The sequence below is a fragment of the Trichoderma asperellum genome, chromosome 6, assembly GCF_020647865.1.
Source record: "Trichoderma asperellum chromosome 6, complete sequence".
NCBI classification, from domain to species: domain Eukaryota; kingdom Fungi; phylum Ascomycota; class Sordariomycetes; order Hypocreales; family Hypocreaceae; genus Trichoderma; species Trichoderma asperellum.
The window spans coordinates 1,852,878-1,874,113 of NC_089420.1; the positions used below are offsets into that span (position 1 = coordinate 1,852,878).

General features: G+C 46.1%; 7 protein-coding genes across 7 annotated transcripts; 4 read left to right on the forward strand and 3 right to left on the reverse strand.

The window, feature by feature from the left end:
- The first annotated feature begins 500 nt into the window (after nucleotides 1-500).
- On the forward strand, nucleotides 501-5,582 carry TrAFT101_010055 (uncharacterized protein). The gene is made up of 3 exons (XM_024906512.2): nucleotides 501-1,576; nucleotides 1,641-2,155; nucleotides 2,219-5,582. The coding sequence occupies exons 1-3, from the start codon at nucleotides 1,289-1,291 to the stop codon at nucleotides 5,034-5,036; spliced, it is 3,621 nt and encodes a 1,206-aa protein (XP_024761008.2). The 5' UTR covers nucleotides 501-1,288; the 3' UTR covers nucleotides 5,037-5,582.
- TrAFT101_010056 (uncharacterized protein) lies at nucleotides 5,284-6,837 on the reverse strand. The gene is made up of 3 exons (XM_024908029.2): nucleotides 5,931-6,837; nucleotides 5,556-5,862; nucleotides 5,284-5,482 (listed from the first exon to the last, which is right to left on the reverse strand). Exons 1-3 carry the CDS (start codon nucleotides 6,275-6,277, stop codon nucleotides 5,393-5,395), a joined length of 744 nt encoding a protein of 247 aa, XP_024761007.1. The 5' UTR covers nucleotides 6,278-6,837; the 3' UTR covers nucleotides 5,284-5,392.
- A 1,131-nt stretch (nucleotides 6,838-7,968) lies between these two features.
- Nucleotides 7,969-8,976, forward strand: TrAFT101_010057 (uncharacterized protein). Its single transcript, XM_024908028.2, has one exon. It carries the CDS (start codon nucleotides 8,017-8,019, stop codon nucleotides 8,791-8,793), a length of 777 nt encoding a protein of 258 aa, XP_024761006.1. The 5' UTR covers nucleotides 7,969-8,016; the 3' UTR covers nucleotides 8,794-8,976.
- Nucleotides 8,909-11,349, reverse strand: TrAFT101_010058 (uncharacterized protein). Its single transcript, XM_024905172.2, has 3 exons — nucleotides 10,776-11,349; nucleotides 9,782-10,652; nucleotides 8,909-9,703 (listed from the first exon to the last, which is right to left on the reverse strand). Exons 1-3 carry the CDS (start codon nucleotides 10,926-10,928, stop codon nucleotides 9,144-9,146), a joined length of 1,584 nt encoding a protein of 527 aa, XP_024761005.2. The 5' UTR covers nucleotides 10,929-11,349; the 3' UTR covers nucleotides 8,909-9,143.
- A 350-nt stretch (nucleotides 11,350-11,699) lies between these two features.
- On the forward strand, nucleotides 11,700-14,418 carry TrAFT101_010059 (uncharacterized protein). The gene is made up of 2 exons (XM_024910965.2): nucleotides 11,700-13,752; nucleotides 13,837-14,418. Exons 1-2 carry the CDS (start codon nucleotides 11,913-11,915, stop codon nucleotides 14,268-14,270), a joined length of 2,274 nt encoding a protein of 757 aa, XP_024761004.2. The 5' UTR covers nucleotides 11,700-11,912; the 3' UTR covers nucleotides 14,271-14,418.
- Nucleotides 14,419-14,496: 78 nt separating this feature from the next.
- Nucleotides 14,497-16,259, reverse strand: TrAFT101_010060 (uncharacterized protein). Its single transcript, XM_066128824.1, has 3 exons — nucleotides 14,974-16,259; nucleotides 14,641-14,921; nucleotides 14,497-14,584 (listed from the first exon to the last, which is right to left on the reverse strand). The coding sequence occupies exons 1-2, from the start codon at nucleotides 16,075-16,077 to the stop codon at nucleotides 14,871-14,873; spliced, it is 1,155 nt and encodes a 384-aa protein (XP_065984949.1). The 5' UTR covers nucleotides 16,078-16,259; the 3' UTR covers nucleotides 14,497-14,584; nucleotides 14,641-14,870.
- A 3,281-nt stretch (nucleotides 16,260-19,540) lies between these two features.
- On the forward strand, nucleotides 19,541-20,245 carry TrAFT101_010061 (uncharacterized protein). Its single transcript, XM_024910592.2, has 2 exons — nucleotides 19,541-19,896; nucleotides 19,954-20,245. The coding sequence occupies exons 1-2, from the start codon at nucleotides 19,572-19,574 to the stop codon at nucleotides 20,004-20,006; spliced, it is 378 nt and encodes a 125-aa protein (XP_024761002.1). The 5' UTR covers nucleotides 19,541-19,571; the 3' UTR covers nucleotides 20,007-20,245.
- The last annotated feature ends 991 nt before the right edge of the window (nucleotides 20,246-21,236 follow it).

Sequence of the window (21,236 nt, forward strand, 5' to 3'; positions counted from 1 at the left end):
GTGCTGAGGAGTTTATGATGGATGTCTTGGCATCGTGATTATCGCGATCATCGTGCCGTCAGGGCCTGCAAGCTGAGTGGTTGGTTGCATGCACTTATGCTGCGTTGGGCACTGGTGAGACTGCTGCTGAATTAATTTCCTATCCAAGGTCTATGATGGAAGGTTTCGGCAGTTATTTTTTATTTTATTTTATTTTATTTTATTATTATTAAATTTTTTTTAAAAAAATTTTTTTCTTCCCCAGCACTCTATTTACCTGATAGCTCTATGCTTCATGTTTGCATCCAAAGAATGAGACAAGACACGCAGAAAGAAAAGGAGAAAAAAAGCATAGGAGCTCCAGAGCATAACGGGGCATTTGACAGCTGAAAGTCCCGCTACAATCAAGAGAGCTCCACATCCTTGTTCATTGTGGCTTAGCTTGGCAAAGCAGGTTCTTGCTCCCCACTTGCGGGCAGCTGCGCCATCTACGCAATCGGCAGACGATCCCTTCCTTCCAGCCGCATTTCCAAGATCTCCAGCTGGGCGATCGTCGCGCTGGAGCTCGTTGATGGCATGATTTTTGCGTCGCGCTGCTACCGAGCGATTTCGTCTGAGACCGAATATATCATCGATGGCCAACACGCGTCTCTCGCTGTTGCGGGACAAGAGCTGCAAGGCCACGTGCAAGAACCCCCCAGATCGCCCTCATGCTTATCTGGCAGCGCCTCAAATGCTGCAGCCTCCATCGCCAGTATGACGAAAGCGCGAGGACGGAGCGAAAGCGAATAATCATGGCCAAGACAATTTATCAGCCTCATATCGAGCAAGGACCGCATCTGCTGCCTCGAGCGAGCTGGAAGCTAGATCCCCACCAACTTGACTGATGCGCTTCCTTAGCTGGCAATCTAAGCAGGCTGGCTCGCATCACTGTACGTCATCGAAGAGCGCTCGCAGATCCGGTTTGCGCTCTGACAGCTGGTGTCGGTGTTTGCCACGGCACGGCCGGCTACACAATATAGCTGGTCGGATGGCAGCGATTGAAATTGACTTTCGTCCGTCTGTTCACTGCTCTTGACTGCGGCTCTGGCCAAAGCTGTTCCCCCGCGCTGGCATCTGATCTTGCCCACGGTAGTGGTTGGGCCTGCTGCTCGTCGTCAGCATAACTGGATTCTACCTAGCTTGGCATTTATCAACAGCCATCTTCTTTTCTCCTCCTCAAACCCATTGCCTGGATGAGTGAATCGTGGGCTTGCCGCTTACACTTTCTTATACTCTCACACCAAGACAAACACTGCATGTCGGCGCCATGAATGTCGACGACCATGCCATGCCCTCTGGGCAGCACTACAGTGCCACCAACCGGGTGCCCAATATCCAGGAGTTTATGCAACGCCTTGACTCTGAAAAAAAGCAGCGAGACGCCGAGATCGATGCCGAGCTAAGGCGCAATAAGCGTAATCCAGATGTCAAGATTCATCGCAATGAGCTCCTCGAGAAAAAGGGCACTCGCAAAGTGCGCGATCCAGTGACGGGAAAAGATGTTGAGATTCGCGATGCCGACATGGACTTTGAAGAAGCAGTGGAAAACCCGCAAGTACGAATTACCACGTCGGCCTCATACGTTATAAAAGCGTTATTGTTACTAACAATTAGAGCAGATGTCTGTTCCCAACGGGAACTTGGGTAAACATGCCACAATAGCCACCTCATCTCAACAATCTGGAGAAGAATATCGCTATGCTCAGGATGTGACTGCGCCTCCCGACCCAATTCAAGAGGGGTCAACTTCCGATGTGCCTATTCGCAGTGAAAAGACGTCCGTCTTGTTTTACAAAACTCCATCAGTCAGCTATGAACCAATGTTTACCGCCCTTGAGATGCGGTCAAATCTCCTATGTGCTGGAATTTTCATGGGTATTGTCTTCTTTGGGAGGTTGTTTGGCGGTCGACTGCTTGGTCTGATCCCCCTGGCCATCTGCGTCACTTCTGGCGTCCACCTGTGGGTGCAGGATTTGATCCGAAAAGGACGAGACTTGGAGTGGTCTAGTGAGCAGGAACGTGGTGAAACCGCCACCATCAACCTGATCCCGGAGTCTGTTGAGTGGATGAATACTGCGATTGGCGTTTTTTGGGGTATGATTAATCCTGAAATGTTCGCTGGTGTTGCAGATACGTGAGTAACAGCTTCCCGTTTGCTCTTGTACTAAGCAAAAGTCCCTGGCTAAATTCCAAACAGCATTGAAGACGTCATGGCAGCATCTGTTCCTGGTGTTATTGAGCACGTGCGAGTTGCCGATATTTCCCAGGGCAGCAATCCTATTCGAATCCTCAATATGAGAGCCCTCCCCGATTCTCATGTCCAGGATATCAAGGACGAAATACACAAGGAGAATGAAAAGACAATGGACGAAGACGAACTCGCGGCTGTCTCCCAAGCCGGGGCATTCTACAACATGGAAGTTTCGATCGGGTACCATGCAAAGCCTTCTGGAGCTGATATCGCCTCCAAAGCCCGCAACATGGGCATGCAGCTTGTGTTTTACCTCGGAATCAAAGGTCTTTTCGGAGTCCCTCTTCCGATATGGGTTGAGCTGATTGGTCTCGTTTGTACCGCACGTGTTCGACTGCAGCTTAGCCCTGAGCCTCCATTCTTGAAGACTATGACGATAACGTTGATGGGTATTCCCAAAGTGCAAGCCGGCTGTACTCCAATGCTTCAAAGAGGCGTCAACATTTTGAATTTACCCCTCATCTCTAATTTCGTAAATTGGGCCATCAAGGCTACAGCCTCCATGTATGTTGCTCCCAAGAGCTTGACTCTGGATATGAGCAAGATGCTGCAAGGAGACGACATCAAGAAGGAGACGGAAGCATTTGGCGTCATCTTCATCAGAATCCACAAAGCTACTGGCCTCAGCAAGCAAGACCAGCGTGGTAGCAAGGGTGGAGGTTCCGATCCGTACATCACTATTAGCTGGAGCAAGTTTGGGAAGCCTCAATTCTGTACCCGAGTCATACAAGACAATCTCAATCCTGTCTTCGAAGAGACCTGCGGCTTACTAGTTACCAGTGACCTCATCAAAGCTGATGAGCAGCTATCAGTGGAGCTTTGGGATAGTGATCGATCGTCTGCTGATGATGAAGTTGGAAAAATTGAACTAAGCATCCAGGAGCTCATCCAGCACCCCGGAAAGATGTTCCAGCATGTGTCTACGCTGAGCGGACTCAAACCTGACACCGTTATGCCTGGTGAACTCCATTGGGAAGTTGGATTTTTCGGCAAGACGCAGTTCCGTAAAGCGCTTCGCACTGATGGCCACAACGTTAATGTGGTAAAAGAGCTTGGCGACAAACCCGAATTTCATGACGAATGGGGCACCATCCAAAACGAGGAGGAGGACGCCGCGGTCCACACTCCACCTGATCCTCTTTGGCCATCGGGTATCCTCAGCGTTGTTGTCCATCAGATTGTGGGCTTGGAGCTAGCTAACGTCAAAGGCTCCAATGGAAACCGCAAAGGCAGAGAGTATGAGCCTGCAAGGCCAGAAGCCGGTGAAGTCAAGGAAGAGCAAGGCAAGAAACTGCCAAGCTCCTACTGCACCATACTTATCAATGATGATTTGATTTACAAGACACGAACCAAAGTAGTGTCATCACAGCCAATCTTCAATGCAGGCACTGAGAAGTTTGTCCGGGATTGGCGCTCTTGCATTGTTACCGTTGCTGTTCGAGACTCTCGCAATAGAGAGCACGATCCGATAATCGGAGTGGTTCCCCTAAAGCTATCCGATATCATGCAAACCAACAGTGAGGTAACACGATGGTATCCTCTTGATGGAGGTATCGGCTTCGGCCGCATCCGTATCTCCCTACTCTTCCGGTCTGTTGAGCTCAGGCTGCCACCCCCACAGCTGGGCTGGGATATAGGATCGTTTGAGTTTGTTTCCGATACAATCGTAGCTTCTAATTATGCGCCAGCTAGCCACGTTCGGCTCCGGCTACGCACTGGAGGCTCTACTGCCAATGTGAAGAGGGATCACTCTGTCCGTGAAGGAGATAGCATGGTGTTCAACATTGGCGTTCCTGAAGGCGGCAAGAAGCTTCGACTACCGGTACGATTCAGATATAAATCACCAGTTTTCATTGAATTTCATCCCGCCGGTAAGAGGGGGCCTGATGCGTTTGCCGCGTTGTGGCTGCTGGAGCTGGTCGACAACCAAGAGCGAGAATTCGACATTCCGCTATGGAAGTGCAACAATCCCTTACGACTATCTCAAAACTATATCACCGAGGAGAACTTTGCTTCTATCCCTGATTTGGATATTAAGGAGGTTGGACGCGTTCGATTCAGAGGTCGCTTTTCTGCTGGTACAGACATGGATCATATTAGGTTTGTTAGCGACAGCGACTCTCGGGAAACGATTGAAACTTGGGAGGCGTGTTATGCGGAGGGCGTACGACAGCAAGAAGTCCAGCCCGAAGTTCCCGAGTTGGTGCAGAAGCTGCATGATGAATCCTTAACGCAAGGCCGAGATGTACTTGCACATGCTGACGAGAAAGACAAAGATCGCTGGCTTGCAAAAGATGGTACTGATTGGACCGGAGCATTTGGCCAAGATCCGCAAGACTTGATGAACCAGCACATGTCCAGCGCGGACACTGAAGGTCACGAGCACTTTGAGATAGACACGGACGAGAATGATGATGACGACGAAGATGGGGATGGGGCTATCGGAATGAGAAGGACAGAAACGGACCCAACCTACGGCTCAGCACCGTCTGAAGGTAGCGAAGACCGCCATTCGTTGGAATCAGCAGGGACTAACACTTCAAGAAAGAGTAACGCCAGCACTGGGAGTAAGAACCCCATCAAGGCGTACAAGAATTACAAAGAGAAGAGCCGTGATTTACACCGCAAGCAACGTGGGCTGATGCAGTGGCTTCCCATGCGCAATGCACGGTTTGCCAAAGATGAAGCCAAGTATGCAGTCCGTAAAGTCAAGAAGATGGGGGCCTTGAATGGGCGGACGCCAGATGTGGAATCTGAGATATAATGTAACAGCGCCGCTGCAAGGACTTTCTTTTACTCTTTTCATTTTCTTCATGTTTTTCCTCTCTTATTTCTAGTACCTTGTTTCTCCTTCTTTTTCTTCTCTTAATTTTTGATACCGCTACAGTTTACATGTGCTATTATATTAAAAGGATAGGAATCGCCCAAATGGGCTTTGGACAACGATTTATGAAGTATGACGGTGCTTAGCTCTAACGGCACGCCGAGTGATGACGCTCTTTCAGCAGGGGTTAATGGCCAACTGGGGACACACATATCCTACGAGATGAATAGTATAAAAGAGTTACTGTTTCAATTTTACTTGTATTATTAAGTTATATCACGAACGCTATAATGTCTTTAAAACTTTTCCACATATGGGCGGATATCCAGCTCCTGAGTGAAGGCAGATCTGTGCTGTGAGTGTAGGTGCCAGTAACTCTCGGCAATCTGAATTACACCTGTTAGCCGAACAGTGAAAACACAAACTGAGGTTTAAAAAAAGAAAAGAAAAATAACTTACGGCATCAGGGCTGATCTTGCCATCCTCCACACCGTTGTTGAAAACTACACCCTTGCCCCAGGGTGTATCGATGCCGCCATCAATGACAGCCAGGGCCACATGCACGCCCTTGGGACCATACTCGCGCGCCAGAGACTGGGTGAGGGCACGCTGGGCAAATTTACCAGCGGCAAATGTGCCGAAGAAGGCAGAACCGCGGACAGAGGCGGTAGCGCCAGTGACGAGGAGAGAAGGGGGGTTAGGAGAAGAGTCGACAGACTCAAGGAGGAGAGGGAGCGTCTTTTGAGCAAAGATGAAGAGGCCCTTGCTGTTTGGTAGATTGTCAGTTACACATGACTTTAATAGAATAGCATAAATGGGCATTTCGAAACTTACGCAGCGCCCTGAAGGCTAACATCCAGATTCTCCAGCGTCAGCTCCAAAAACGGCTTCCGGGCCATTCCGCTGCCGCCGTTGTACACGGCCGCGGCGAGCTTCGATCCGGGCAGCTCCTTTGCGATTTGGGCGAAGGCGGCGTCGGTGGCGGCCGGGTCGGTGGCGTCGGCGGTGATGCCAATGGCGGTGCCGCCGCTGGCCTTGATATCGGCGACGATGGGCTCGTAGCTGGAGGGCTTGCGGGAGAGGAGGACGACGGCGTAGGACTTGGCGAAGCGGCGGGCGAGGGCGGCGCCTGTGCCGGAGCCTACGCCGGAGATGACTGCGAAGAAGGGGGGAGGGGCCATTATATTTTTTTTGTTTGTTAGTGAGTGTTGAGTGAGGGTATATATGAGATGAGATGTGTATATATATGTTGGATGAGTGAGGGAGGGGCGAGTGAGGAGAGAGAGGGCAATGGTATAGTTGAGGTAGAGTGAATAGGAGTAGTGTGCGGATTATATATATGATGTATGAGGATGACGATGATAAAGCGACGAATGGCGCAAGACAAATCTCCAATATTTGTTTACAACGGTATAAAGATGGACGGATAGGGACGGGGAATCGCTGATAAATCTGGATCTCTTGTTCCCACTAATTCGGTATGTATCTGCGGGCTTGCCGTTTTGGTGGTGCGGCTTATAAAGCAAGAAATTGGCTGCTACCTCTTGCGGGCGGTTTTTGTGCGGGGTGATGAATGTTTCTCCTCGCCTTTTTGGGGAAGCTTGTTTTCTTGGCCTCGCCATGATTCTTATTATTATTGTTCTCCTGTTTATTATTCAATTGTTTTGATTATTTATTTAAAAATTAGTTTTCTTTGACATTGTTTGAAAGGGTGATTATTTGATTCGTGGCTGACTTGATGAATGCTGAGTATGTGGAATCTTCTTACACTTGCAACGCGGGCAGCAATGGCGTCATCTTTGGAGAATGTGAACTTGTGTCTGGCCAGGCTGACACCATGGCATCTGTGCGTGCGCGTACCGTACTTGTCAGAATCCATAAAGACTCCAAGTTAACTCTTTTTTTTTTTCCAATTAGTCAACAGACCCCTCCCTGTGATGCCAAGTCTTTAGTCTAGATTATTGTACTGGTTCCGGCCCGGAGCCGAACTTTGGCACGGCCCCACACACGGCACGGGAGCCGTGCTGGCTTTTGGACCGAAACGTGTTTTTTAATAAAGATTTCTTTGTAGTGTTTGTGAAGTGAATGAGAAATGTGATACATCTGTATATTTACGACAAGTGCATGGCTATTCTATCGAGTGTCGTCCATCACTGTGCTTCGACTAATCGCATATATCGTGGCACAACTTGCAGTATCTTTCCAGGCGAGCGAGGAATCGCAATCCTGCTAAGCAAGCCATGGAGCTAATGCTCTCTAGCAGGGCCTTTGGCTAATTCATGCCAGATTCTATGTCTCCACTGCCGTACAGGGCTGTTATGATCAGATCTACTCCGTGGAAACGGGATGTTTCGCTCAGACTAACTAGCTCACTAAGTTCAGGGTGGAGAAGTTATAGGTAGCTGGCTTATGCCGCCCTCCCAATGTTAAACCTATAACGAAGGCGACATCTTCTACGGTTAGAAGAAATTTAGCACTCACATAGCTCAAAATTTGCAAAAATATAATAATTTCGGGCTCAAAGCTAAGAAATTTAATAAGATTCTACGGAAACCCGGCTGAAGTAAACTGCTACTCACCAGCATTAAAAGAGGGATAGCTGTTTAGGGTAGTAAGAAGTCCGGCCACTGGACTCAGGTCATAGATATCTGTAGTCACGGAAATATGAATCACTTGAACGGCAAAATTATCCAGTCTCCAGTAATTATTTGTCTATGAAGCGGCTTTCGATGGAGTTTACACACTTTACCAATCTTTGGGAGTATGTTTCCTCATATGAGGCTTTAATGCGTCGGCGCTGTTGTTACTCCGCATTTGCCCAAGATTGCCTACGCCGAACTCACAACCCAATCTTTTGTAGTCAGTAACGAATTGTTTCAGCTTAGAATCCCAGCTTATTTGCTTCAGAGATAAGACAACCATGGCTGACACCAAGCTGCTTCAGACCCACTACAGCAAGTCTATACACGGGAGCCACATCTTGCACTTTCACAATGTGCTCGATGCATACGGCCATCTGTCCTTCCGCCATCCCACAGACTCGTCTCTCTTTTTTATGGCATGTAGCATCGCACCAGCACTGATCGCTACCGAGGCAGATCTGATCGAATATCGCGTTTCAGACGGAGAGCCGACCAACCCCAACGCAGCGCAAGGCTACATTGAACGCTACATCCACTCCGAGATTTATCGCCGCTTTCCGGACATCAATGCCGTGGTGCACAGCCATGCCGAGTCGGTGATCCCCTTCACGATCTCGGGCGTACTGCTCAAACCGTGCTATCACATGGCCGGCTTTCTGAATCCTAATGGCGTGCCGGTCCACGACTCGGCCAACGATGTTGTCGCGCCCAATGTGCCGGATCTGCTGGTGCGCAATACGTACATGGGCGAAGCCTTGGCCAGGCGCTTTGACGGCGACAACAAAGTCACGCTGATGCGTGGCCACGGCTACACTGTTGCGGCCAAGTCCATCGAACTCGCCGTCTTCTATGCCATCTACACGCAGAAGAATGCTGCCATTCAAAGCGCCGCCGTTGGGCTAATTGCTGCCGTTGGTGGTTCTATGCGAAACTTGCGCTTGCTAAATGATGATGAGGCTCGGGAGCGCACTGCGTCTGTGGCTACGACGGCTAAACGTGCGTGGGAGCTGTGGGTGGTTGAAGTTTCCGATTCTACGCTGTACCCGAAGCACTGAGCGTTAAAAATACGTAGTTAGAAAAAGAAGAATGGGTTTATAGATTCTAGCAAAGTTAAAAGTCCATAACAGCTGCTGCTTGGATAAACTATAAAGCATATTGATAGTCAGATTAGGGCAAAAGAAAACTTCTATTTTTAAATATGTGCTGGAATTCTATATTTTGAGCATAGAAGATAATCCGTAATAATGAGTAGGAAATGAGAAGCAAGTCGTAGCATCGAAGCAGTGATCCTATAATACTTCCATTTTCTCCCATCCCTGATCTATTTATATGGTCCTTGTGAAAGGTTGCCTTGCCTAAATGACCACCCTTACATGGATGCATCAAATGTCACTTGAGTCTCGTCCTATACTGACTCTTCATCGATAAGGACGTGTTTACCTTCCTCGGTCGAAATAAGGCCAAATGGGTCAATTTGGCGTATTTGATGACCCTTCCACATGAGCACCAAGACGAAGAGCCAGCTGAAGATCATGATGAAAGCCATCAGCCCATATGTCCATCCAATGCCCATGGCATCGACCCAAGGAGTTATGTAAAACGCAACAGAAAGACCAAAGGCGATACGGAATGTGTTGAGAACGATGGCCGCCTCCTCAACGTTGTTGGTGAAGCACTCAGACAGATAATTGACTGTGATGGGCGTAATACACATGGATGCGTAGATAACTAGGATGGATCCGAATGCTAGTACGCCCCACGATGTATGATACTGCAAAGCATAGCCAAACAGACCGATGCCTATGCAATTACATACAAGCGCAGGAAGCCACAGAGCGTGTAAGCGATACTCTGGCTTCCAAGTCCCATTGTTAAAACGTGCTGCAAGCCATAATGGCAAGCGGTCGGCAAGGGCCTGGCCGTAAACAAATGCGAGAGCTACGCCGGTCCAGTGTGAAAATTGGACTATTATTGGAAAGAGAAAAGGTCAGTAACCCGTAAACTTTTTATAGAGAGAATGAACAAGATAACTAGGTTACTCACAGAGTGCGTTTTGAATGGGCGTAAAGCCATACCCGCCAGCTTTGACAGGCTTTTGTAGCCACACAGGGGTAAGCGAGTTCATTGCAACTGAGAAACCAAAGCTGAATAGAGTGAATATGCCAAGCATCAAACTGACAGGCGTAGCAGCGATCTTGAAGGGGACGCTGGCAATCCGGGCCAGCTCGCCGACAGACTTCCGGGGGACGATACGAGTGCCGGGTAAGAAAGTCGCAATGCGATTGGCAATGAAGCCTTCGGGCAGTGGGTTGTTAATTGCTCCAGGAGTGCGATCCCAGGTAGTGTCCTCGACGAACAGGAAGACGAGAAGGGCCGCGAAGCCTGTGACGATAGCAATGAACCAGAAAGCCCACTGCACGTTGCCAGCACCTTGTACGACAAAGGAGCAAAGCGAGGGGCCGGCTGCGGTGCCAAAGTCGAAGAAGAAGTGGAAGATGGTAAATGCGCGTCCACGTTGGTGAAGGAAGAACATATCAATGAGCATGCGTGGACCGAGCACACCCACGGCGGTGCCAAAGAAACCAGCAAAACCGCGCGACACTATGAAAATGTTGAATTGGTCGTCTTTTGTCATGTAAGAAGACCATAAATCTGAGCCAATGAGGCCGAGGAGCGACCAGAAAAAGATTGAAGGGCGGCCGAAGATGAAGGATAGCACATAGAAGAATATGCCACCAATTACCATACCGGCATTGGCTGATGAATTCTGGTAGGAAATGGCCGTCGGAGCCTGATGATAGAGAGTCGAGAGCGGGCCAATTTCGAGCTGCGACGCGAGTGCGCTTGTGAAGCCGCAGAAGCAAGCCAAGCAGAGGGCGGCGAGCACTCTGCCTTTTCTGAATATCGTCCAATTCTTGATTGGTTATCAAGTAAGCTTAATGTGTGAATCCGACTGGTCGAAGAGAATCATTGTCGCATGTACACAGATCAATGACGTCCACAAGCAACCAGTTGTAAATAAAACATGAAAACATACCAATGGATCTCTGGGGTCATCAGAAGGATGAGGGATCAGCACGATGCGACTGTGTGCAACATGCGGGCCGGATTGAGCCTTCTCATTCTCCATAGACAACTGTTTAGAAGCAGCTGTGATCTCAACATGGTCTTTGGAGACGGCGTCGGCCATGACGAAGGATACACACAGACGATAGCAGATATCAGGCTTGCCTTTGCAGCTTGTGTATGACGCTTTGAAGAATCATCGAGCTGGCCCTTTAGAGAAATATAAAACAAATAATTGGGGATAAAATAGTCTGGGGTTACATCTCGGGTGTAAATCTAAATTGGGCTCAAGGAGAAGAATGTTTTAAAGAGACCCGATAACTGAAAAGGAAAATGAAGACATACATCTTCACATGGCAAATATCCAACCGCAAACACGCAAGTGGGGAGAAGGATTTGGGAAGCAGGGGTAAAAACACCAAATCGGCGGAAATTTGCCGGCATTAGCAATATTTCAGCAGAAAGGCAACTGTTCTTTCTATTCCTAGTCGAATATTTGTGCGTTTGCCTTGAATGACCAACTGACGTGAGGTGGGTTGTTTTCTACATGCGGGACATATTCAATGCCAATGCAATAGTCATCAATGCGAGTATGATGAAGCGATCGTTAACCAACGACGGGCTATCAACTCCATGATTGATTGAGTTACATTGACTCAACAGAATGGAACGATATGTTGAGAAGCCATAGCTATTGTTCTTTTTATAGAGATACAATTCCTCGACTAAACACTGCATCAAGGACCTTCCTAATCTCGTTACGCGTACATGTGCTAGTATGAATCCTCCATTAATGCCATTGCATATTCTAATACTAATGAATGGTACTCTCCTCAGACTTTACAATGCATGTATATTGCGATACCCCGCATCACTGGCTTCCAAGCGCGCTTATCGTTCTTTATTCAAGCCAATCTCCTGCATCCAATAGTGCACGGAGGGGTCTAGAACAGACGTCGACGAAATTTCTATTGCAGAATTTGAACTACGTGTGCATTATCTACCATCAGAAAATGGTGTAATTCTAACAGCTGGCGAGGATATCATCCTATTCACTCAAGATATTATCCACTATTTACCCGGATTCGAAAATTGAGAACATTCCAACATGTCTGCAGAACTTAGCACATATCATTACCACCCACTACAAGATTCTGAAATTCGCCTTATCCAGCTGCACCCCGCTCAGCAATATTGCGATGATATTTTACTAACAATCTTTCACCAACCTTTGAATGCACGTAAAGAGGAGTCAAAACCCACCCGCCTATCTCGAACACAGCTCCAGAGCACATTACCCAAGGGATGGGAGGTTTTTGAAACCCCCGAGGGCCGGTATCTGTTCTGCAACGATCCCGCTGAAGAGGATGAAAGTGAGGATGATGATGAAACGGAAGATGGTAGTAAAGCCCCGCAAGATAGTGAATCTGATGGATCCAGCAATGGTGATTTTGTAACCACATGGGAACATCCCGATGCTCACATAGACCGTGCTCTATATGAACTGCCTCCTGATAGCACATTTTGGGAGCAAGATGCTGTTTTTGAGGCTCTTTCATACCAGTGGGGAACGCCAAACAACCCCGGCACCGCATTTATCAAGCCTTCTTCAATCGGTAACGCCAGTGTAGCCACGTTTTCTATTGGTAAAAATCTCGAGTCTGCTCTACGACACCTACGGTATACCTCTAAGCATCGTACACTTTGGATCGACGCTATTTGTATCAACCAAAATGACAACACAGAGAAAGCCGCCCAAGTGGTCCGCATGGCCGATATCTACTCCCTGGCAGCGCGAGTTGTTGTTTGGCTTGGGCCAGAGAAAGACGACAGTGACCTTGCCATATCAACGCTAGAATATTTAGGTGCTCAGGTTGAAACAACGCTGGATGCTTATCGGTTGACATCTCCTGGAGCTGAAGAGCCAATGTGGTACGATATTGACTATAGTCTGCCATACAGCGATGCTCAATGGAAAGCAATCGAATGTCTAATTTTAAGAGCATGGTTTACTCGCGTGTGGACGGCTCAAGAAATTCACTTGGCAAACCGCTTAGCCATCATTCAAGTCGGCAACGCGACACTGTTATGGTCTCTTTTCCGCCGTGCTACAGAATGTTTAAAGGATAAACCGAATCATGGAGAAGAGCGTCTTTCCCTCTCAAAAGTGACTAGTTCTACTTTGAATGGCATAGGCCGGCCATTGAGCGACTTATTTCGTCGCTTTGCGCACCGCGAATGTTCCAACGGGCATGACGAAGTGTACGGTCTGATGGCAATGGTGCCTTCAGCTTTTGTTGCGGCGACTAATCCAGATTACACGCAACCAGTTACAAAGACATACGCGGATGCTTTTATTGCCGATACAAAATTACTCGAGCGGTGGGAAATCTTTGGCTGCGATGTTGTAGATCGCACATCAGACTTTGACAATGTACCTAGTTGGGTACCGGATTTGAAGTCCAGCAAACGACATGCGTATTACTCGGGACTTTTGCAATTCACCACAGGGAATTCACGGCTTGATTGCCAATTTTTAGACTCTAGCAAATTCCGAGTAAGGGGTTTGCGCTGCGCGACCGTAAAGAAAGTGGGGATATATGCTATTTTACATCCACAAGCTACCTTGTTTGCTATACGTTTGTGGGAGCCGGAAGATTTATACACAGGAACCTATGTTACTGGAGAGCCACTTATAGACGCCTTCGCTAGAACACTCTTGCAGAACGACTTGAGGGAGCGTAACCCAACAGACAAAGGGTGGCCCACTTTGGCGGAGTGGAGAGCTTATTGTAAGAGATATATATTCTCTGAGTCGGCAGAACCTTTAGAAATCCTCAACTCCAGTCACTACCTTGATGACATGGTTTCCGGAAGATGTGGCAGAAGAGTCTATATGGAGACTGAGGAGGGGTATATTGGCCTTGGTCCAAGAGGCTGTAAGCCAGGTGAGCGAAATTAGAGGCCTAAATCGCAATCAAGGATAGATAGTCCCGCTTTAAATAACTCCTTATATACTAACAAAGTGCTAGGTGATATAATATGCGTTATTCCTGGTTGCAACTCACCCGTTGTCCTTCGCGGAACCGACGATGGAGATTTCCGACTTATGGGATCATCATTTGTTTACGGTTTAAACGACTGCCAGGCACTTCTAGGAAGTCTAAAATATCCTTGGCGAGTTCAGATATTTGATCATCCGGATCAAGATTTTAGAATAGAGCATAGGTACTACAACCAAAAGACAAGAGAGCTGGCAGTGTCAGACCCCAGGTTGGAAGATCATCCTGAATGGGAAAGGGTATCACTCGAAGACTTGGGGAGGCCTTTAACTGGAGACGACCCGATTATTCTTGAGTTTTTTAAGAACAAGATAACTGGAGAAATAATGAACTCTGACCCAAGGCTATTACCGGAAGCATTAGAGGCTCGAGGAGTTGACTTGCAATGGTTCACGATAGTATAGTTCTATTGCGAGTAAACATGTACCTATTCCCGCAGGCCAAACTTAATAAGGAAGATCGGTATAAGTTGTGAAACTTACTTATCTGTTTAGGATGGTATAGTATCTCCATAGTAAAGAAATACATTTTATACTCGTGAGGCAAGTGGGCTTAGGCATTGGAGTGTTAATGCGACCACTGGGTCCGCTTCTCCTTGTATTAATAGCAGTGAAGTATTTGTTGCCTAATCTTAATTTTACCTTTAATAATGTTGAAAACTTCCGTATAGTTATCTCTTCAACAAGAGATTCGGTAATCGGCTCAGGAAAACTTGGAACTGCTCAATGTTAATCACGGCGTATTCACGAACAAATAAAATTGATAGCTTAGTACATAATAATTCTGAATGGAAGTCTGCCGCTTCGCCAAGCTGCCATAGACAGATATCTAGGAAGCCCGGAAAATATCTGCCGACAAGACAAGTAGCGATCTGGAACTTGGAATAACTAAAATGATATGGATTATCACACTGTGGACATCCTACTGCAGACTACGACGAGATAGCAACATAATGCGTGGCGTATACTACCTGTTTCTCAATGCCCATAATGTACTCTCCTCTTTCACAAACACTGCGAGTAATATTCGTTGACAAACGTGCATGTATAGGGGCTCTGGTCTCATGTTAGCAAAGTCTGTCTAAGAGATTCAAAACAGGTTACGTGCCTGGCAAACCGTAGGTCCAGCATAGCCCAGGCCGCCACACTGCGCATACTGTGATGCTTGACCAGATCCACTGCCGCCTGAGCCGCCACTTCCAGTGCTACCACCTGTGCTAGAGCCGGGGTTGGTCAAAGTTAAGACGGCGGGTCGCCATGGTAGAGAATTATAATCTCCGGTAGAACCAACGGCCATGCCCTGGTATAGCAGCTGGAGGTTGCAAGGGTCAATTGTCATCGTCTCGTCGTTTGTGCTGCGAATAATATCGCCAGAGCTGATATCGTTTGTCCAAGTAGCACCGCTGTTAGCATGGCCAGCAAATGGGTTGCTCTCAGTTGCAGCTTGCGGTGTCCATGTACCACTCAGAGATGTGGCTGTAAAGGAGCGGAAATACCGTCCAACAGATCCAATACACTCAACAATCATAAGATATTGGTTCTGGCCTGAGACGGTGTAGACCTGTACCGCTTCAAAGAGGTCGTCGGTTGCGGCACTCATAACCGTTGTGTACGATGTACCGAAGCTGGATGGGAATTGGCCAATGGGCATGCTGGACCGGTATATGCTACCGTTATCTCCTGCAAAGAAAAGGTACATGTTCTTGCCATCGCTAATGAGTGCCGGGTCGATAGGATTTGCGGGAGATATGCTTCCGCTGAAAAGCGGTTGCGAGGCCGACCAACCATTTGCATTGGTAGGATCGCTCGACGTGACATACGCGAATGGAGTTGCAGCCCATTCGTACGCAAGGACCCAAATCTTTTTGGGGGAGAAATAGAAGAGTGTCGGCGCCACTGTGCCCTGATTCATAGCATTTTGGCTGGCCGTGCTGAGGTTGGTCCAATTTGAAAAGAGGCCAAAATTCATCGAGCCATAAGAACCTGCTGTGTTCACGGTCGAAGAATAGACGAGATGCTGACCATTATACGGAACATGGCTGAAATCTTTAAGTGAAAGCCAGCCAGATTTGGGGTTTGCCAGTGGACCAGTGGACGTCCATTTGTAAGTGCTAGGAAGTGCGCATGATGCACTTACAATTGCAGGCAAGGCTAACAATGCTAAGCCAGCCCATACCTTGCGGCTGCACTTTTTCATTGAGAGAATCATCATAGAATGTTCTTCTTGATAATATTTAGAAGTCAGATGCTTGTGGGAGTACAGAGCATCTAAAAGAAGTGATGTCTTGGCGGATTCTCGGCGCTTTATATACACTTAGCCTAAGCCCAGCATACTATTTACCATGTAATGAAGCTCATCGGCTTATAGTGTTAAAGAGCTGATGTTCTCATTGGGCCGCTTATAACTTCTTTGTGCGTAAATTATGTTCTGCTTGTAATTCCACCACATCACTCATAGTCGAAGTATTCCGTATAAGCTGGAGATTTACATATTTGCAACGAGAAGCTGACCTATTCACCTCAAGGCGCTCACAAAATACTCGCTTTGTAGATCTAAGAGTAAATTTCCAGGTTACCTATTTTCGGGAGCCGGAACAGTTTTGAACATCGGCTAAACACGTATGAGAAGCGCTCCAATTATAGGCTTCCTATTCCACCAAAAGTGCAAATCACTTATTAGGCTATTTGGATCAGACTGGTTGCATTTTAACAATGTCAGCTGCATGTGGTCCACAACTGATGCGGTAGGTGTATTGGGGATATCATCGGTTTTTGCACAGATGGGAGTACAGCTAATGGAAGATATGATAAGTATCTATAGATGCTACTATATAAGAGTGGTAAAAAGCAGTAATAGAAAAATCGCGTAGCACGCGTAACTTTGCCAGACTATTCGCAAACTGGAGTCAATGGATAGCTCCAAGCTATAGCGGGAATATTCGGGTTTAGTATAGGGAGCGGCACAAACACTACACTTCAACAGATACGAAGGATAGTATTAGAAGTCTAAGACGACGAGATCGAGTACAGCAATTTCACACAGTAGGCAAGAATTACTAGTGAATTCCAATTCTTCAACTACCTGCCAAGTGACGCATAAAACACTCGATATTGACATATACCACCACAACAGGCCCGGATTCTATTCAACGTAGTGCAAGGATTGTAGTCGGGTAGGATGGCAGTGGATAATGCTAGATCAGACCATTGTATTGCCGAAACTGGCTTCAGTCTCGCCTTTTTCCCTCCCAGATGCTTGTTCGCGAAACGTCTTTATACTACGATCTGGGCCTAATACTATCCGTAATAATGCCTGATACCCCACACATTAGCCGGTAGGCCATTACGACGACTATATAACTTTACTTCGACTTTCTCAACCAGATCAAGGCAGATTAGGCTTGGATTGAGTGCCTGAGCATTTTTAGGCTGATTCAATGTATCTAGGCTATTTCAATGATTGAGCATCATCTGTCAACAGCAACAATAGCCAATAGGCGGTAAGGTTTCGTTACATATATATATATATATATATATATAATATGCACTAATATGAAAGACTACAGCTGGATTTCGAGGTAAACGATACATATCATGTATGAAAGTCACAATGTTAAAATGTTGATAGTTTTTAAAGGCTTTTAACGCTTTAGATAAAGGGAAATATTAGACCTCGTACCAAAAGTAAAATGCATAACACCAAGTGTCCTAAAAGAGAAAAAATGGATAGAGTTGCTGTTGAATTCAATATGATCCTCCAGAGTAGCCGTGAAATTACAGATTATCTTTGTTCTTTCTATATTCTGATTCTTACAGATGGTATAATATAGTACGACAGACGAAACTTGATATGCGTTTTGTACACCGCAAGTTCGGCCCAGGTCTTTTCATTTCCAGTTTGTAGATATAGCCCGAACATAGTGAATAGGCTAGATTTTCATGCTACTGTCTCCGTTATTTTCCCCATGGTTAGCTCATATTTTTCCATCGCCATGTCGAAGCATTAGATGAGGAGCCAAGGCTGTTTGTAATTCAGCCCCTTCAAATTGCTCGTTATATACTTCGAGACGATAATAAACACATATAGTTACTATCAAACTGTATGTCACTTCATGAACTTCTTTTCTATCTCGAACTGCGAGAGAACATGCATAGAAAATGATCTGCAGAGATGCAGATCAGATTTACGACTTCACACACACTTCCTTAATAATATGTAGGTTAATGAGCTGAATCTTTACGACTCATGTTACTTGTGTCTGCAAGTACGAGCACTCAGTCTACTTACCAAAGAGAGGAGGGATATATTTCATTCTAATTTTTATTATAGGAGCTAGCTGAATATATTTTTTCCCCTAGAGATTTACGAGGGCAACCACAGCAAGTACGAAGATCTAAATGTAGATAGAAGCGTCCAATGTTCATATCACTGTTGTACTACATATGCTAAAGCCCTGAACAAATCCGATAATGAACGCGAGTACAAGTCTCAAACGCCAAAAGTTCATATACCCGTGCCCTTGGCTATTCAGTCGGAGCGAGCGCTTTCGGAGGTGTATCCCACGCGACCAAATAGCATTGCGCAACGGCTTCCACCACCGTTTTCTACAGCGAGTTCACTCCAACCCATTAAGTAGTTCGGAAATTTCCAAACGAGCGAATCCTTTAATTAATTATAGGCTTGTTCGTCCCCGCTAACCAATTTGCGTTGCCTGTTAAATGTCCGTTCGGACTTTTAATTACTTTTGGCTGTTGAACGTATTCCTTAACAAATCAAGGCACAAAGCAAAAAAAATTTGGCCGCTTTTGGCTTAATCCGGAATGATATTTATCCATCAAATCGAAGCATTGAACGACAGTCTCGCTTTGAGTGCTTGATGACATGTATATACTATTAACATTTGTGCTAAGGGATCTGAATATGAGTGCAATGCAAAAAATAAAGATGAATAATACAAAGTGCCCATTCCATCTTGGCGGTGGTTTTACTTCATTATCCGTGTCCGCTTTCGTCAAGTAGCGGGGAATTGCAAAGTTTACAGACTGTTGTACTCAACATTTTAACACATACAAGCATAATGCTAGAGTCAACAAAAATAGTTGGCGCACAAAGTAGGACAGGGTCAACCATGGTTTAATGTTGTGTACATGCATATATTTAGTATCCCTGCTAGTCTCAGAGTAAGAATTCTACAGAGAGGCTGTGCTCCTGTTGGTTAATTTTACTACCCTATCCAAAAGACATAAATAGTTAGGTTCCAGGGTGGAAGGCCTAATGCGATATCATTCGGGGGGCAGAATATCGAACCGGTCCCGGCCAGACACTACGACTCCGAATCCCACTTGTTTAGCGCAGGCGAAGCGTGATGCTAAAGCTAACATGGTGCAGACTCCGCCGTATAAGCATATTTAAGACTACTCCTGCCTGTGTGGGACTTCCATTGCCAGCCTAAATAAGCAGGTCTTGGAATAATCCCTACAGATCCTTCTTTTCAGCTTTGAGAAAGAAGCGCACTTGCGACAATCATTTATTCATAGAACATCGACTAAAACATATTTTTCGGGGACGTTAAAGGATAATGGGACCGTAAATTCGTGTCATAGCCGAGCAGGCGTCTGACAGCAAGATATAAAATTATAATGATATCACTTCGAACTTCCATCGTACGAATCATTGAAAAATTCTCTCCCTGAATTACATCTACAATGAAGTTCTCTACTTTTGCCCTATCGGCCACTGGCCTTGTACAAACTCAAATCGCTTCCGCTTGTCTGGTGATCACTGGAAGTTCTTCTGTCGGCCAATTCACGACCGGTATTGACATCCACGCGAATGACAATGGCGTGGTCACATGTCAAGGTCATATTAATTCAGGATCAGGAAATGTTGGTTGCAATGGAGGATATTCTCTTTGGGTTGACGATGTAGCGGTTGGGGATCACCTTAGAGTGAAATATGGCACCCCTCATGGCAGCTGGGATTTTTATGTCTATGGAGATTGTAATAATTGGGATTGCAGTCTTGGTAATGGTAAGCAATAGCCAACCCTCAACCTTCAGAGACTCCATTCTAAACTGTTATCTTTAGCGCCATTTACTTGCTGGGGCTGCACTTACGACCAGAAACAGTTTGGTTGCTAAGGTCAGTCAATGTACTGATTCTAGTCTGCTATTTCCACTGGAATCTATAGAAATTGCGAGCAACATAAAGAAAATCGTGTATTAGCAACTAGTGATGGACCACAAATTTAGAGCTTCTCTTGCAGTTCAGAGATTCATTCTTAAATCTGTATTCAAGATCTAGATAAATGGTGATAGCTTTCCACTTCTTTCATGTCTACCGCCTGCCTGTTACTGTTATTTGAGGCACGCATATGTGCTATAGGCATACTGTGATCAAGGGAAGTAAAATTGCATGCTTAATTCTTAGCTTAAAGATTCAAGGATATTCTACGAGTTATGTAGGCCAATGATGCGGGGCATGTCATTCTCAGCCTTAGACCCAACACGGATAATGGTATCTTTGAGAGAAACTTATCACAAGAGCGAAATCTGGTTTAATTGAACGAAGGGGAAATCCGGTGGGATACGGAATGATTTTGTTACATGTGTATCTTCAAGAAATATACCACGAGATCTGTTTCTTTGACACGACTATTATACATAGAGAAAGTGGACACGGCACACATTTAAGTAGTATCATGCTACAATACCGTATATTGCGGAGTGCCATGCAGCTACATAACTAGCTACAAGGCAGAATTGCTTCTTGATTACCACCATATCGTAGCCAATTAAAATATTGTTACTGATAATACATATCTCGCAGGCATAGATATTACTTGTTGTAGTATAGTTTTAGGCTGCGATAGATGGATGCCTAATGTTATCACGATGATTCACAGCCACCTCGTATCCCCGCTTTCATCTCATCTTCAGCCTACTAAGCTATTGCCATTAAAAACAATATACCAATTCGAAAATTTCATAATTAAAGCGTTCCAAATAACCTGAACTGAAGATGTATTCACCAACACAAATTGAGACTAAGCCAGTCGATGGCGCTACGACGACTGTTGGTAGGCTAAGTCTAGCTATTATAAACTCCAAATGCTTGTGCTAAGTGGATTCAAATTTAGATGTAATCAAAAAACCTATTCTTATTCTCCCTTGCTACAAGGCCATATTCGCCTACTCAAATTGTTGCCAGATCAAGATAAAACTGCTCCTTTGCGATGCAGTCTCATTGATTATCCCTTGGAAGATTTAGCCGGGAGCAGTCATTTATACGATGCTCTGTCTTATGTATGGGGTTCTCCAGGGAAGACTCAGTATATCTCGATAGATAGCTGCGACCTACTTATTAGGACA

Coding starts and splice junctions, on each gene's coding strand:
- TrAFT101_010055 (XM_024906512.2), top strand. CDS start 1,289: ATGAATGTCGACGACCATGCCATGCCCTCTGGGCAGCACTACAGTGCC. Junction 1,577..1,640: donor AAGCAGTGGAAAACCCGCAA/GTACGAATTACC, acceptor CAATTAGAGCAG/ATGTCTGTTCCCAACGGGAA. Junction 2,156..2,218: donor TTCGCTGGTGTTGCAGATAC/GTGAGTAACAGC, acceptor AATTCCAAACAG/CATTGAAGACGTCATGGCAG.
- TrAFT101_010056 (XM_024908029.2), bottom strand. CDS start 6,277: ATGGCCCCTCCCCCCTTCTTCGCAGTCATCTCCGGCGTAGGCTCCGGC. Junction 5,863..5,930: donor GTTAGCCTTCAGGGCGCTGC/GTAAGTTTCGAA, acceptor TCTACCAAACAG/CAAGGGCCTCTTCATCTTTG. Junction 5,483..5,555: donor GCAAGATCAGCCCTGATGCC/GTAAGTTATTTT, acceptor GGTGTAATTCAG/ATTGCCGAGAGTTACTGGCA.
- TrAFT101_010057 (XM_024908028.2), top strand. CDS start 8,017: ATGGCTGACACCAAGCTGCTTCAGACCCACTACAGCAAGTCTATACAC.
- TrAFT101_010058 (XM_024905172.2), bottom strand. CDS start 10,928: ATGGCCGACGCCGTCTCCAAAGACCATGTTGAGATCACAGCTGCTTCT. Junction 10,653..10,775: donor ATGACCCCAGAGATCCATTG/GTATGTTTTCAT, acceptor TAACCAATCAAG/AATTGGACGATATTCAGAAA. Junction 9,704..9,781: donor GCCCATTCAAAACGCACTCT/GTGAGTAACCTA, acceptor TTCCAATAATAG/TCCAATTTTCACACTGGACC.
- TrAFT101_010059 (XM_024910965.2), top strand. CDS start 11,913: ATGTCTGCAGAACTTAGCACATATCATTACCACCCACTACAAGATTCT. Junction 13,753..13,836: donor TCCAAGAGGCTGTAAGCCAG/GTGAGCGAAATT, acceptor ACAAAGTGCTAG/GTGATATAATATGCGTTATT.
- TrAFT101_010060 (XM_066128824.1), bottom strand. CDS start 16,077: ATGATGATTCTCTCAATGAAAAAGTGCAGCCGCAAGGTATGGGCTGGC. Junction 14,922..14,973: donor CTGGACCTACGGTTTGCCAG/GCACGTAACCTG, acceptor ACATGAGACCAG/AGCCCCTATACATGCACGTT.
- TrAFT101_010061 (XM_024910592.2), top strand. CDS start 19,572: ATGAAGTTCTCTACTTTTGCCCTATCGGCCACTGGCCTTGTACAAACT. Junction 19,897..19,953: donor GGATTGCAGTCTTGGTAATG/GTAAGCAATAGC, acceptor TGTTATCTTTAG/CGCCATTTACTTGCTGGGGC.